At 40.5% G+C, this 15380-nt stretch overlaps 1 protein-coding gene across 1 annotated transcript; it reads right to left on the bottom strand.

Annotated features, from left to right (window-relative positions):
• Positions 1-294: 294 nt before the first annotated feature.
• On the bottom strand, positions 295-14583 carry LOC109157781. Its single transcript, XM_019305621.1, has 10 exons — positions 14558-14583; positions 13529-14454; positions 12685-13429; positions 12212-12432; positions 10762-12122; positions 9464-9598; positions 9361-9382; positions 9094-9302; positions 925-1035; positions 295-684 (listed from the first exon to the last, which is right to left on the bottom strand). The coding sequence occupies exons 1-10, from the start codon at positions 14581-14583 to the stop codon at positions 295-297; spliced, it is 4146 nt and encodes a 1381-aa protein (XP_019161166.1).
• Positions 14584-15380: the final 797 nt, after the last annotated feature.

Here is a 15380-nt window from a genome sequence, read left to right as displayed (position 1 = left end):
TCATAAAGTGTTGCTGTTAGATCTGCCAGCTCAGGTTTGGGCAGATAGAGTCACTGACCACCTGCTCTCCATTGGCTACTGGTCCTCAATGATGTTAAAGGTTGGACCCTTACACTTGTGACCAGGCTGCCAAGAATCAAAACACCTAAAACACTTCTTTTGTTCTCTCAGTTGGTTTCTGAATTGGTTAATTTTTGGGCTTTTTTAGGCTGTGGATTGTGTGGAAAGGGTAGGTTTAGGGGTGGAAGTGTTTGGTAAGGGGTTGTTTGAGTGGGAGCTTGTGGTTTTGGTTGTCTATGGGTTTCTGGAATTCCAGGAAGGAGCTCTGGAACTGTCACTGGACTTAAGACCCTTCTCATATTCCCTAGCATACCATATGGCATCATCCAGATTTCTAGGTCTATCAGTCCTCAAAAAGCACCTTAAATTGTGCTTAAGTTTAGCAATATAATTTTCAGTGAAGTATGCCTCTGTCAAATAGGGATGTGTTTGCAACAACAAGCTCTTAAAACTCTCATATTCATTAGTAAACTCATCAACAGTTCCCCATTGTTTGAGGGCTGCAAAGTCCTCCATGAGGGAGGCTCCACTTTCCCCAAACCTCCTACATATGGCCTCAGCAAACATAGGCCAATGAAACTCATCTCTCAGATTATGCATGTAGCTATCAAACCATAGGCCCACCTTCCCAATTAAATGAACATACAGCAGATTGGAGATTTCATTTATGGGAACATGGGAGAGGATAAAAATTTTTCACACCTAATAACCCACTGCCTGGGGTGAGTGTAATCAAAGGAGGAAAACTCACTTTTATATCTTAGACGGAAATCCTGGTTCTGACCACCCCCACCTGGCCTCCCTTCAACATTTAGCCTTCTCCTTGGGGCCCAATCCAGGTCAATTCTCTCCGGGGAGGTTCACAACTGGTGGTGTTTCTAGCCTCTGCTCAGCTTCTTCTGCCCCAGTCTCCAGAGCTGGGGCCTTATATGACCTCCCTCCAGCCCCTAAACTGGTCTCTCCTAGGAACTGCCCCTGAACAGATGATTATCCAGGGGTATTGGCAATGATCGGCGGTGCTGGCCTATTGAGCCTGAGAATCTGCAACCGTTCCTCTCTCGGGCTATCAAACCGGGAAGACAGCCCCCCCACCTGGGTGGTCAAGTTGCCTACATGTGTAGAAAGTTCAGTGACAGTAGTTTGTATGGTCTGGATCATTCCATTCAGCTCGTGATTCAGCTCAAGTACAATCGATTCAAGCTTTCGAATCCGGCCATCCATGGGCTCTGATACCAATTGCAGCGCACCACAGTTTGAAGGGTAGAAATTGGGGAAGAAATTAGGGTTAGGGAAGGAGAAAAGAGAAAGAGGAAAGGGAAATTGATCTTGTTATTCGGCATAAACGCAATTCCTCTACATTCTACCAATTTAAGCAGCAAAACAGCAAAATAATACACAGCCATTCATCCCTAGATTCTCGGATCGTAACAGAAGAATGTGCTGGAAGGAAGATGAAATGGCGTCGTCTGATGGCCAGGCCAACTGTTTCCCAACGGCTACTCCAAAACGCTGTCGTCTGGCCTCTTTTATTTAAACGGCTCAACAGCTTTATTCCCGCGACGTCGTTTCGGTCCTCTGACTTCTTATTCTCTTCAATGGCTATCTTCCTTTCTATTTGCCACCCATCCTCCCTCTTGCCAATTCAATAAAATCTCTATCTAGAGTCTTTGCATTTTCAAAACTTGTTTAAAACTTGATTTTTTTTTTGAAAAACTGAAAAAGTAAACAAATAAAGTCAAATTCCATAGCAACGTGCAAATGAGTGCAGAGTATAGTAGAATGATTAAGACGTGAGACTGTGAGAGCAAGTGAAATACGGCAAATGTGAAGCTAGATGGGACTCACCGGGAAAACCATAGGGTGGTTGAGCGACCAGTGAATCACGGCGAGGCGAAGAAACCGGGATGAGGAATCGCGGTGAGTAGGCGACCATGTGAGATGTGAGAGGCCGGAGGCGGAGTCGGCAACAGAGACCAAATAAGCCGAGAAGTTTCTCGTATGTTGGTGAAGCCGTGTCGCTGTGGTGAGAAAGAGTGAAACCCTGAAACATAGAGAGAAAGAGAGAGAGAGAGAGAGAGAGAGAGAGAGAGAGAGAGAGAGAGAGAGAGATGAGGTTAGATGAGAGATTTGAGAGTAAAAAGTTTTAGGGTGTGTTTGGAAACCTGGAAAATGAGTTCTGGAAATCATTTTTCAAGTTTTCACTGTTTGGATGTGCCTGGAAAATCAAGTCAACGGAAATCATTTTCCGTTGACTTTGGAAAATAGGCTTGTTTTGGAGGAAAATGACTTCCCCTTTTTTTTTGGGGAAGTCATTTTCCAACGTTTACACCAACATCACACCACCACCAACATCATCAACACCATACCACCACCACCTCACTACCACCATCACCACCACTACTGCCGCCGTCGCCACCACTATACCACCGCAACCACCGCCACCACACCACCACCATCACACCACCACCACTACCACCACCAACACCATACCACCGCAACCACTACCACCACCAACATCATCAACATCATACTACCACCACCACCGCTGCTACCACCACCACCACCATACCACCACAACCATCGTCGTCGCCACCGCCACCACCACCATACCACCGCAACCACCGTCGCCGCCGCCACCACCACCATACCACCGCTGCTACCACCACCACCACCATACCACCACAACCATCGTCGTCGCCACCGCCACCACCACCATACCACCGCAACCACCGTCGCCGTCGCCACCACCACCATACCACCGCTGCCGCCACCACCACCACCACCTCACCACCGCCGCTGCCACCACGACGACTATACCACCGCCACCGCCACCACCACCATACCATCGCAACCACCGTCGCCGCCGTCACCACCATACCACTGCAACCACCGCCACCACACCACCACCACCATACCACCGCAACCATCGTCGCCGCCACCACCACCACCATACCACCGCCACCACACCACCACCACCACACCACCGCCACCACACCACCACTACCACCACCGTCGCCGTCGCCACCACCACCATACCACCGTCGCCGCCACCACCACCGCCGCCGCCGCTGCCACAACCACCATACTACCGCAACCACCGTCGCCGCCACCACCACCACCATACCACCGCAACCACCGTCGCCGCCACCACTACCACCACCATACAACTGAAACCACCGCCACCACACCACCACCACTGCCACCACCAGTTATTATTATTATTATTATTATTATTATTATTATTATTATTATTATTATTATTATTATATAACAAATAACACTACTACCACTACACCACCATCACCATAATATTTTTGATATATTATTAGTTATTTTTTTATTATATTTAAAATTATTATTATATTATTATATATTATTATACATGTTGTAATATTCTAAATAAAATAATTAAAATGTTTAATTATACAATTCTACTCATTTTCCAGAAAATGAACCAAACACACAAAACAGTTTTCCAGAATGCAACCAAACACTAGAAAGGAAAATATTTTCCGGAAAATGACTCATTTTCCAGAAAACATTTTCCAGAAGTCATTTTCCTGCTTTCCAAACGGACCCTTATTCAACTCACTCCCCACCAAGCTTATTTTTAAGTTGGTAAAATGTAACAACACAAAATATTTTCCTCTAAATTTTTATTTTATACAATTTTCAAAATAAAATTATTTGGGAAAATAGCACTTTTTTCCCATAAGTTATATACTTATTGCACCTTTTCCTCTGAATTATTTAAGTGGCTTTTTTCCCATGAAATGTTAAATAGACACATTTACACTTAAAATAAATATTTCATTTATTTTTTTTTCTCCAACAAATTATAACCACGATGCTGTTCAAACCGAACAGACATTATAGCAACCAAACTGAAATATTTCAATTACAATTTAGAAGCGAAACTCGATATTTAGAGTTTATTAAAATTGCGAACCGGAATGGCCAGTTCATGTTCTGAACTAAAAAAAAAAAAATACATTTATTGTTAAATTTAGACTATTTTAAAATAAAAAATAAAATTTTAAAATAAAGGCGGTTCAAAACCGTGAACTGGATCCGGAACCGCCGGTTTATGGTTTAGGATCGAGTTTTTTCGATTCATAATTTTAATAAACTGAAATCCAAATATTGGGTTATGATCTACCGGAAATTTTCAATTCGATTGCTATAGTGTCCGGTTCAGTTTGAATCGAACCGCGGTCATCCCTACGTATACGCAATAATTTGTTAGAGAAGAATAAATAAATAAAATGTTTACTTTAAGGATAGAAATGTCAATTTAATATATCTGGAGGGGGGGGGGGGGGGAGGGGGAACTGCCACTTTTAGAATAATTCAGGAAACTAATGTGCTTACATGAATAATTCAGGGGGAAAAAGTGTTATAAGTATATAACTGAGGGGAAAAAAGTGTCATTTTCCCAAATTATTTTATTCCTACGACGGTTTAGCCCAAAATGTATATACATAAAGTATTTTAAACTCTTATTTCAAAATGATTTCCTACAAAGTATTTATGGGAAGCCATTTTACTCGTATCAATTCCATGACCCAAATGGTTTCGAATTCCTAGTCTTGTGATTTTGTTTGAGCCAAAAATATTTCTAAGCCCAATCTTTCTTTGACCCATCTATATTTTTATCTCTAGCCTAGCCCATTCTCCAAATACAACCCAACCCATTTTAGTAACTCTACCCTATTTAGATGAATATAAAGATATATTTAGAAAACTTCTTTCTTCTTGAAACATCAGCAGCCAAACAACCCCTCCTGTCCGTCTCCTCTCTCTCGTCTCTCTCTCGTTTTGTCTCCCTCTCCCAAATGACAACTCAGCACTAACAATAGGAGACCGGCGACTTCCTCCAGCGAGCATGCAGCGACGGCGGTGAGCTTCTTCCTTCCTCTCTCTCTCTCTCTCTCTCTCTCTCTCTCTCTCTCTCTCTCTCTCTCTCTCTCTCTCTCTCTCTCTCGTTTAGCAAACACCAAGCAAGGAGGCAGTGGCGGCGGCGAGCTTCTCCCTTCCTTTCTCTCTCTCGTTTAGCGAACACCAAGCAAGGAGGCAAACGATAACCCCTCTCCCTCTTGTCTCACCTTCTCTCGTACCTCGAAGAAGGAAACAGCTACAGTGGCACTCTTCTCCAACGAAACAACGACCAGCAGCGACTTCCTCCCCCTTCTTCCTTTTCCGGCAAGGCAGCGGCAGAGCTGGTGAGTTCGAGCTCCTCCCGGCGGTGAATGGAAACGACGAGCTCGGACCTTGTAGTGGACTCCATCGGCGAAGTTTGGTAGTGGAGGTGGTTTGGTTGCCTCGTTGAAGTGGCTAGCTCGGGAGTGAGTCTACAATCAAGCACTTGGCTTTTGGAGCTCGGTATGAGGTATAACCCATGGACATCCAAAATATAATATTTTCCTTTTTGTGTTTGATAAATGCATGTTTGAATGTTGTGGTTGATATATGAGCTTTAGAAATGATAGTAATCTTGTATTTTGTGATTGGAATGTGTTGTTGGATGTTGTATTGTTGATGATATTGCATTAGTGTTGTGATTTGGGAGTTGTAGGAGGTCTGGAAGTGAAAAAAATTGCCTAGGGGTGGAATAGAGTAGAGAGAGACAAGGCTACTGCCCCGCCTCCCCTCGGTGGCGTGCGGGCCTGGCCACGGGTCCTGGGAGACCCACCGAATGGCCCGCATGTCCAGTGGCAGGGCTTGGACGGTAGGCCCTTTGCGGCCTGCCACCTTTGCCCATGGCTGCGCAATTGGCGCAGTGAGTCTCACGATACCCGTTACCCAGCCCGCGTGGCCAAGGGCCCTTGTCGCTTTGCGCGAGTCTGGTCACTTTTATTTTGCGGGTTTTCGTGACTCGTGGGACTTGGGGGATTGTTCTAATGTGCTATGTGTTATGTGCTACGTGATTCTGTGATTTCAACACCCCTTGGTAGGAGTCTGTGCATATGATTCCACATTGTTTTTACTAAACTTTATATCCCACATGCTTATCCCATATCCTCTATCTTCATAGGGGGTTTTATTATCAAGCAACGGTGTTGGTGTCCGATTTATCAGATGTGTAGCCGCAAGAACACATTCTCCCCAAAAATAAATTGGCAAATTAACTTGCAATCTCAACGTTGTCGCTACATTGAGAATATGTTTATGTTTTCGCTCAACCCTACTGTGACACCCCTAAAAATCCATCCTTTAAAATAGAATTAATTATGTAATTAATTCTAAACATTCTTTGTAAAATCTCTTCCCAATTTCTTAATTAAATAGTCGGAGGACTAAAATTGACCAATCCCTTGGTCAATTGATTTAGTCAAAGGGAAAGACATTGAGCTTTATGTCTTGTACCTACTCTTTTGATGTCTTCCTAACCTTTTTCGAGAATAAGGGACGGCATTCTAGTCTTATCCATCTTACTTGGTATCCAAGCCTTGCCCTAACAAGACTACATTTCATTTCCCACATTTGGCAAGAAACACTTAGCTCTCTATCTTCTCTCTAGAGGTTTAGCTTATTCTCTAAGTCAAACCAAAATCTTCCCCCAACCTTGCAAGAAATTCTTCAAGATCCTAACTTTTATCCACCAAGGCCCTAGTAAGGGTAAGATTTGAGCTTAGATAGTGTTTCTAGTTAGATTTTTCATATCTTTATCTAAAGTTGTGGTTTTGTGTGGTTTTGGTTGTGTTGGAAAGACCTTGTAGAAGAGGAGCTTCAAGAAGAAGTATAAGTGGTGAAAAGAAGGTGTTCTTTAGGCTACAAAGGTAACCCATGCTCTACAAAACCAATTTTATACTTGCTATTATGATTTCTTGCTACTCTATTGATGTTCTTGATGTTCATGAGTGATTTGATGCATAATCTTGTTTTTATCCATGTTTAGAGCTTGTATCTAGGGTTCATAAATGTTATTCGTTGAGCTATTCATGTTGTTCAAGTCCCTTTGTTGTTGATGTGAGATTTTGGGTGTTTTGGACTTGAACTTGGTGTTGTTGATATTTTTCTCCGAAGGGAATTGTTGGAGGGTACAGATGTACGTGCAGGCATAATAGCGGGTGGTTGTCCACCCGCCGTTCCACCTGCGGGTGATGGCTTGGTGTATGACCGGGGGGGGGGGGGGGGGGTTCCGCGGGTGGTTGTCCACCCGCTAGTACTGGCAGGTGGAGGTGGTGGGAGGTTGTCCACCCACCGTTCTGCCCACTGGTACGTTGTGCTTTGGCCTCCGTTTTGTTGAACCGTCGTGCAACTTTGTGTGTCCTTTGATGTTTCGTACGTCTAGAACGGTGTCCTAAGTATCTGTGATAAGATTTTGAGTCTTGAATCGTGTTTAAGGTCCAACCTTGTGATTCATTGGATTAATGTGAAGTCGTTGATGTTTGATTGAACCGTTATGTTTATCCTTTTGATATACATGCTAGTTATGACGTTTTTGATGCTAGTATGTGGTTATTCATTTGTTCCTAATGAGGATTGGCAACTTGTGTTGCCAATCATGGTAATCTTGGGATTAAAATCTATCGCCGTTGTATCGTTGTTTGATTGTGGATTCATGCCTTCCATTGAAGTCTTTCGATTGAATCTTTTCTTGTAATCTCGTACACATGTGCTACTCTTCGTTGATTCCTTGATTGAGCTCTTGATGAGCCTTCCTCTGTTGGATTGTGTGAGAGTTGGTAATTGTTGGTGTGATTGTGAGTTTGTTGTGGTTAAGTAGGGTTCCGCTGGATGGACGTTGGCTACGGTGTGTGGAAAGCACCGTGCGCTAGGCTTCACTGTGGTGAAGATCCTGCCTTGCTTGGTTGTTGTTGTGGTGTAAGTAGGGTTCCGCTGGATGGGCGATGGCGACAGATGTGTGGAAAACACCGTGGGCTAGACTTCGCTATAGTGAAGTTCTGCCTTACAACGTTGTTGTTATGTGTGTAAGTGAGGTTCCGCTGGATGGGCGGTGGTGGCGGTTGCGTGGGAAGCACTGTGCACTAGGCTTCACTGTGGTGAAGCTCTGCCTTGCTAGGCCCTTTGAGTGTTTTGGTAACTCCACACTGATCCATTATGATTCGAGTCGTTGTGATGACTCTACGATGAATGACTTGGTTTGGCTATGTCCTTGATGATTCCATTGCTCTTATAGTTGTGTTGGTCTATTGAATAACCGTATGATGTTTCGTCCTTTGATTGAGAGTGTTCCATGATGAGTCTTACGATGTTTCTACTCCTTTTTTTAAAAGACTATATAGTATGTATTTCAAGTCTCAAATGGTTTTCCTATATCTATATTATATTGTACTCCACAAGTAGTGGTGGGTTACTTAGCATTATTCGCTAACGGGTGCTACCCCTTATGTTTTTCAGGTGATGAGTAGTTCCTTTGAGCGCGCTAGAAGACGGATTAGATTAACGTAGCTCCCATATGATTTCTTAGTTAGTTGTTGAGGCCTGTGAGCCAGTAGAAAACTTATGAATTCTATGTTATGGTTTTGAATATTTAAGTTGTGACTTTAGCCAGTGTATCTAACTTTGTAGTTAGGTGTAGCGTGACATCTCTCGATTTATCAGTTTAGCTTCCGCAATCTTTATATCTTAATTTTAGTTTTATCTCTACTTCAAAGCTTCAATGGCATTGTTTTATATTAAAATCGGGGGTGTTATACCTACCATTTTGTTGAGGAGTTCCCACACATGAAGTTTGAAAAAGAATTCCAGTATTAGAAAAAAATCACGCAAGCAATTAAATTCAGTACTGTTGTCACTCTGAACGACTTTGATTGATTGAGAGAATTGTCTATCAATCATAGCCACAAAACACAAAAACATTTTGAGAACCTCAGTTTTATCCATCAACAAATAAATACAAACTGCTCGCGAATAATCATCGATTATAGTCAAGAAATAACGTGCACCACAAGAAGATTGATGTTTGTAAGGGCCCCACAAATCACAATGTATTTTCTCAATTATTCGAGATGCTCTGTTATTACTCAAAGGAAACTTATCTCTAGGTTGCTTTGCACGAAAGCAAACCTCACAAGCTTTATTAAAACTTCCCACATCAGTGCCAATAGACGGAAGTAGTTTTACCACTTTTTCAGATGGATGACCCATTCGTTGATGCCAAAGATTGACTAAATTTGTCACCCCATTTACTGTAAGATGTTGCACTGAATCGATTCTCTTGAAGTAGTAAAATTCATCCCGTCTAACATCATTCCAATCAGTTCCTCCGATTGGTCCTGTATAGCACACATATAAGAGTTAAAGTGGACATTTCTCTTCATATCATCAGTTAACTGAGAAGCATATCATCAGTTAACTGAGAAACAAAAATAAGATTGCAATTTAAAGATGGAATATAAAGAACATGATTAAAAAAAATTTTGTCCGTTAATCGAACCGAGCCTTCTTGAGTTGCAACCACTATTTTTTCGTTGGGTAAACCAACATGGCAATGAAATATATCTTTTGCATCAACCATTCGAGTGGAATCACCAGTAACGTGATGAGAAGCCCCTGTGTCAATTATCCACAACTGTGGATCAAATTTACGATTCAATTGATCATCAAAAATCGTTGTACCACTAATCAGCCCTGTTAATGCCTGCGGCTGCTCGTTGTCGGCCATTGACAAGTTTATGCGCAGGTATAAACCTTAGCGGTTGATACCATGTAGAATACGAACAAATAAGAAGAAGAGGAAAAACTGATATATTATGTCGTGTGTGTAAACCTCAATACAAGCACTTTATTTATAGTGTTATCAAGATATTGAAAATAAATACAAAGGAGAAAACAAAGAGACATGGGAAAACAAAGAGATGGAAAACAAATGAATGGAAATCAAAGAGACACAAGATGATTAATATCTTAGAAATATCTCAACAATTGCTACTAATCACCACTGCCACTCATCCGAAACCACCTCTAAATCACTTCCAACAGGCAGTGCCGAATTTTAGGTTGTGCAAGCTCGGTTACCGCACAGGACCTCCAAATTTTAGAGGGTCCAATATTTAATTTTTACCTAGCTAGTTAAGAAATAAAAAGTAAAAGTTTTTAATAAAACTTAAAAGGCCAATGGTAGGAACATGTGTTTATTGTATTTTAATTTGGATGTTAGAGGTTCAAAACTTGAGTACTGTTCCAACTTTGAACATCTCCTTTTTTTTAATCCTTTTGCATTGCAAGTTGCGCACACTATTATTATTGTTGTATAATATGTTTTTTGTTTTTTTCCTTCCTTTTTTTTTTAATCATTTTGCATTCCGAGTTTGCGCACACTATTATTATTATTACTAGTAGTTGCACCCGTGCGATGCACGGCCATATATATAAATAATAGAATATATAGTATTATATAAAAAACAAATAGGGTAGAGACAAATTTCCAATTTATTAGACATTATTGAAAACTTCTTTATATACGACATTTGTAGTCGTATTTTTAGATTTTACATTTTCATCACAGATAAGTATTTTTAAACCCTTTGGACTACTAACTCTTGACACTGCTACATACATTTGACCATGATTGAAAACCGGCCTCTTCAAAAACAAACCGACGTTTGAGAGTGTTTGACCCTGACTTTTATTTATTGTCATGGCATATGACAACATTAGTGGGAATTGCTTTCTTTGGAATTTAAAAGGCAATCTGGGATCAGACGGTGTTAAGGACATCCTTGGAATTAAGACCTTTGAACCAGCACTTGCTCCGCACAGTATTTGAGCTTCTAAAACATGATCAGCCAACTTTGAAATTATCATTCTTGTACCATTGCACAACCCCAATGAGTGATCAATATTTCTCAAAAGCATAACTGGTGAGCCGACTTTTAGAGTCAATGAGTGATTTGGAACTCCAGAACAGCGTAATCCATTTAAAAATTCCGGTGTGTGCAGATCAGCAAGCATGTCAACATTAGAATCCGATTTGCAAATTGAATCACAACTGAGATACGTCCTTCCTTCAGCATTATTATATTCATTCATGTATTCATTGACTGTATCAACAATATCCAAAGTTGGGGCCAAAATTGCACGATCTTTTAGATATTTCAGATCTCGGTTACCACTGCGAAACATAGGAAATGTGCTATCAACAATTGTAGCAATAGGATCCTCAACACACGTCAGTAAAAATTCCTGAGGAATCTTGATCTCACATTCTCCATCCCTTGAATCACCAATTTTTCCATCACCTATATTGGCAATCCATTTAGCAAATTCTTCAATCTCTTGAGCTTCAGTATTTGATTGCAATGTCCTGAGTCTAAGATTCTTTGTTAGCCTAAATACTCTACAACTTCTCCAAAGATAGGATGAATTTATGCTGGCTCCCACAATATCTTGTCTCGATCCCTTTGGAATTACTGGTAGTATTTGTCTAAAATCTCCACCTAACACCACTGTTTTTCCACCAAAAGTCATATCCCAGCTGTTTGGATTTTTGACACGCATTATATCTCTCATAGTTCGGTCCAAAGCTTCAAAGCAAAATTTATGCATCATTGGTGCCTCATCCCAAATGATCAACCTACTTTGCATGATCAACTGTGCCAGCGGACTACTTTGGCTTATATTGCAAGTTGAATCTTCATTAACAGCTATTGGTATTGCAAACCTTGAATGTGCAGTTCTTCCCCCAGGTAATAGAAGTGAAGCTATGCCACTTGATGCAACGTTTAAAACTATCTCACCCTTTGATCTAATAGCAGAAGACAATGCTCTCCACAAGAATGTTTTTCCCGTTCCACCGTATCCATAAACAAAAAAAAGTCCTCCAACATTATTCTGAGCATCTTGCAATACGTTGTCATATATCGCCCTTTGTTCTTCAGTCAGTTGTTCCACCATGCTATCATTCTCTTCCTTCATGACATTAACATCATATGCTAATTCCTCCTGTATCAACCGATTGGTGGTTCTAGCATGATTCTCTAAATCCGGTACCGGCATCGATTGAAAGTCTTTCAAACTCTTTCCCATAGTCGAAAGCATTAGTTCTATCTCAGCAAGTGCAAAATTCTTCTTCTCGTCTTCCGATAAGATAAAATCTGTGATAATATTTATAATAATAGATTATAATTGTGTTTAACAAAAATAATGTTGTAAAACATGAAAATAAAAAGAAAATTCAAATTACCTGGAATCCTCATGTCTTCTCTAATCTTGAATTGTGCATCATCAGACAAATAAGTCCACGCAGCTTCCCAGACAACTTCAGGTTTCGCCATTGAGTTTGACATCAAGAGAGTGACAAACAATCTTCTCAAATTCACACCTGTGGCCCATTGACTTGCTTCTTCGATAGCCTGAATATATTCTTTGTCGTCATCTACTAAGCCTCTCGCAGAACACGCATCCCTAAAAGAATCGTATTGCACACCATTTACTTGTTTTATATCTAATTAACTTGTGGGTCCTTTGACTTTATTCAAAAGACATCTCAAATAAAAGATCTCCCCTGTACCAGGAGGCACATAGAATACTCTACCTATTGCAAATCCTCTTTTCCTTGGCTGCCATTTTCTAATATCTTTCTTCCAGACAAATTTCGTTGGCATTTCAGCATATGTCAATTTCCTCGCTTCCGGGTAGATTTTATTGGCCTCAAACCATTCTAGGAACATGCTTTGTAAGATTGTTGGCCGGCTAAGTATGTTATCAACTGGATCATCATCGGCAAATACTACACTTTGTTGATTCGGCAGGTGAAAGCTTAATCGTTCAACTGATGGTGTCCTTAACTGTATATCAAATCCAAACAACCGCCAACATGCTTCACAAGGAGATATGTACCTACAATCATAGTACATACTGATTTCATTAATAACTTTCGGCCCATCATCATCAGTGTTTGTTCTGTAGAATTCTGCTGTGACCCTGTCGTGACCCTTGTTCACGTACTTAAATAGATACTTTATTGACCGGGACTGGTTACACCATTCCACATTAATATGAGCCCGGTACTTTAACAACAAATGCCTATTGTGTGGAACCACGTACCTATTATCCAAGTTAATCCCATTGCGCATCACCGAGCGACCATTGTCTCTTCTCCGATAGATAGGATAACCATCCTCGTCAAAAGTTGAGAAATTAACAAACTTTTTGGGAAAGTGTTTAGTACATTTACCATTCGCCATACATGGAGAATTCAACCGTGCTCTACCGCAAGGACCATGCATCATAAACTCCTCTACTACTTTGAAGTATTCGGTATCATCTTCTTTATCAGGTAACTCAGCTGAAATGATGTTGTCCAAATTTATCCCGCTTTGGTTCCCATTGGTCTTTTCCAGAAATAACAGTATATGAGCATGCGGTAGACCTCTCTTTTGAAACTCGATTGTATAGATCACTGTTAAGCGTGCAAAATTTTTAAAATTGTAAAAGATAGCAAAATATATTAATTAAACTCACAACAATTGCTGTTAATAATTAAGTTTTATCTAAGTACCTCCAATTACTGGTCCAAAAAGCTTGTTCTTCCTGCAGTCTGCAATGAGAGCGTCCAATTTCATTTTGAATACTCTACATACTATGTCAGGACGATCTTCTGGTTTTAATTTTCGATCGTTCAAGAATCGTTGCACCTCAGGCCACTTGGGGTTGCAGGTGAACGTGATAAACAAATCTGGATATCCAACCCATCTACATATCGCCATTGCGTCCTGGTAATTTTGTATCATGTATCTAGCACCACCTGTAAAACTTGAAGGCAATATTATTCTCTTTCCTTGAGTAGTTGGGTCGACTTCACCGCGTGTTAAAGCATCATTCAAGCAGTTATATGATTCGCATCTCAAACTTTTTTGGTGTGTCCTTATGTAAATTAACCTTCCAGACTCCACCATTGTATAGGCGTCCACCACAAATTGTTGTAATAACCTTTTTGCATGTAATAAAGTTGATACCTCTGCGATTCGCGATTGGATACGGTATGAAAAATATTCTCGAGGACTTATCCGTTGGCGTCCACCGGCTATGTTTCCTTTTAATGTTGAGAAGGGGATGTCTTCCCTGTAACCGTCCTCACCGTATGGAAACAATAGAGGGTATTGCATGGGCAAGTAAGCTGGATTTAATTCAGTAATTCTTTGCAAGAGGCCGCTCTTTGTTTCCACCAAAATGTCACGTTCTCCAATATTTGTATCAATATCACCAACAATTAAGGCAGCAACTTCTGACACTTGCGGCAAGTTGTATGTTCTGGCATCCTTTGATCGCTTACCAAGCAATTTAATCTTAACCTCAGCCAGTGGATTCTTTTGTATTTCTGCTCTTGCCATGCGAAATGATTTTACCAAGACATTGTTCTGGTCCAAGTCTTGTTGAATATCATTAACAATTTCGCTATGGATATCCTGTTGCTCACCATCTTTCCTATAAATATACGAAAAAAACTTATCAAATTGCATAAACAAATCTTGATAACTGTTTAATAAAACAAATTTCATATACATATAATGACTAAACACGTTCTTACCTTACAGAATTGATACGATTGCACATTTCATTATTAGTATCATATATATATAACTGTGCGAATTGTGGTTTTCTCCCGTCTACCGGCAATAGACTACCAATGTAGTGAAAATTTTGTCCACTTATCCTGAAAGTTGGTGGACCTCCTGAGTTGTTGAAGGTTCTATCTATTTTCCCACCCATTGACGTGAAGCAAAACATACTATTGTACGACCTTATGTTTTGCAAGAATTGCTTGCTTTTTTCTCCTTCTCCAAAAAAAGTTCATATATCGCTTTTGGTGGCATGATTGGTGGTGGCAATTGAACCTTACCATTGTTGCAACACAAGGAATATCTTGGGCTGCCGCGATTATCGGTCTTGTGTGTCCTCTCTTCGTACCAAAAAAGCGCTCCGCAGTATTGACATGTGTTACTTGCATCACCAAGGTCGTTGTATTCCACTAATTTGACAATTAAATACTAATTAGTCTCCTACCAAAAAAGTAAGTTAAGGATTTTATATTTTACATACCAGTAATGTAATTAGTAGTTTCTAAAACGTGCATCATATTTCTTTCTTCGGCACCCACTTGGTTCAAATTCGAATCCACGAGTATAGAGGTCACGCGTAATGTCCCCAGGTCTGTGATTGTTGTTTGATTGCATTGGGTGGTAACTAAAAGTCATAAAAAAAAAATAATCATTCTCGAATCCACATTTCGTCTCCAAATTGTAATTAAACTAACATTGAAAAGAAAAATCACTTACCATTTGTACTATCAAGTATCGGTTGTTGCGTAAATCCCTCATCAACTAATTTATATTGATGCATTAATTAAATGT

This window comes from Ipomoea nil, unplaced genomic scaffold, assembly GCF_001879475.1.
Source record: "Ipomoea nil cultivar Tokyo-kokei standard unplaced genomic scaffold, Asagao_1.1 scaffold2792, whole genome shotgun sequence".
In the NCBI taxonomy this organism is placed as follows: Eukaryota; Viridiplantae; Streptophyta; class Magnoliopsida; order Solanales; family Convolvulaceae; genus Ipomoea; species Ipomoea nil.
The sequence above is the reverse complement of the archived record's forward strand: the minus strand, read 5'-3'. Positions and strand labels throughout refer to the sequence as shown.

Excerpts from the sequence above, each read along its gene's own strand:
- LOC109157781 (XM_019305621.1), bottom strand. The coding sequence starts at position 14,583 with ATGTGCAATCGTATCAATTCTGTAAG. Across the intron at positions 12,433-12,684 it reads CAAAGCATGTTCCTAGAATG|GGATGCGTGTTCTGCGAGAG; the intron begins GTTTGAGGCCAA and ends CGATTCTTTTAG. Across the intron at positions 12,123-12,211 it reads AGAAGACATGAGGATTCCAG|ATTTTATCTTATCGGAAGAC; the intron begins GTAATTTGAATT and ends ATATTATCACAG.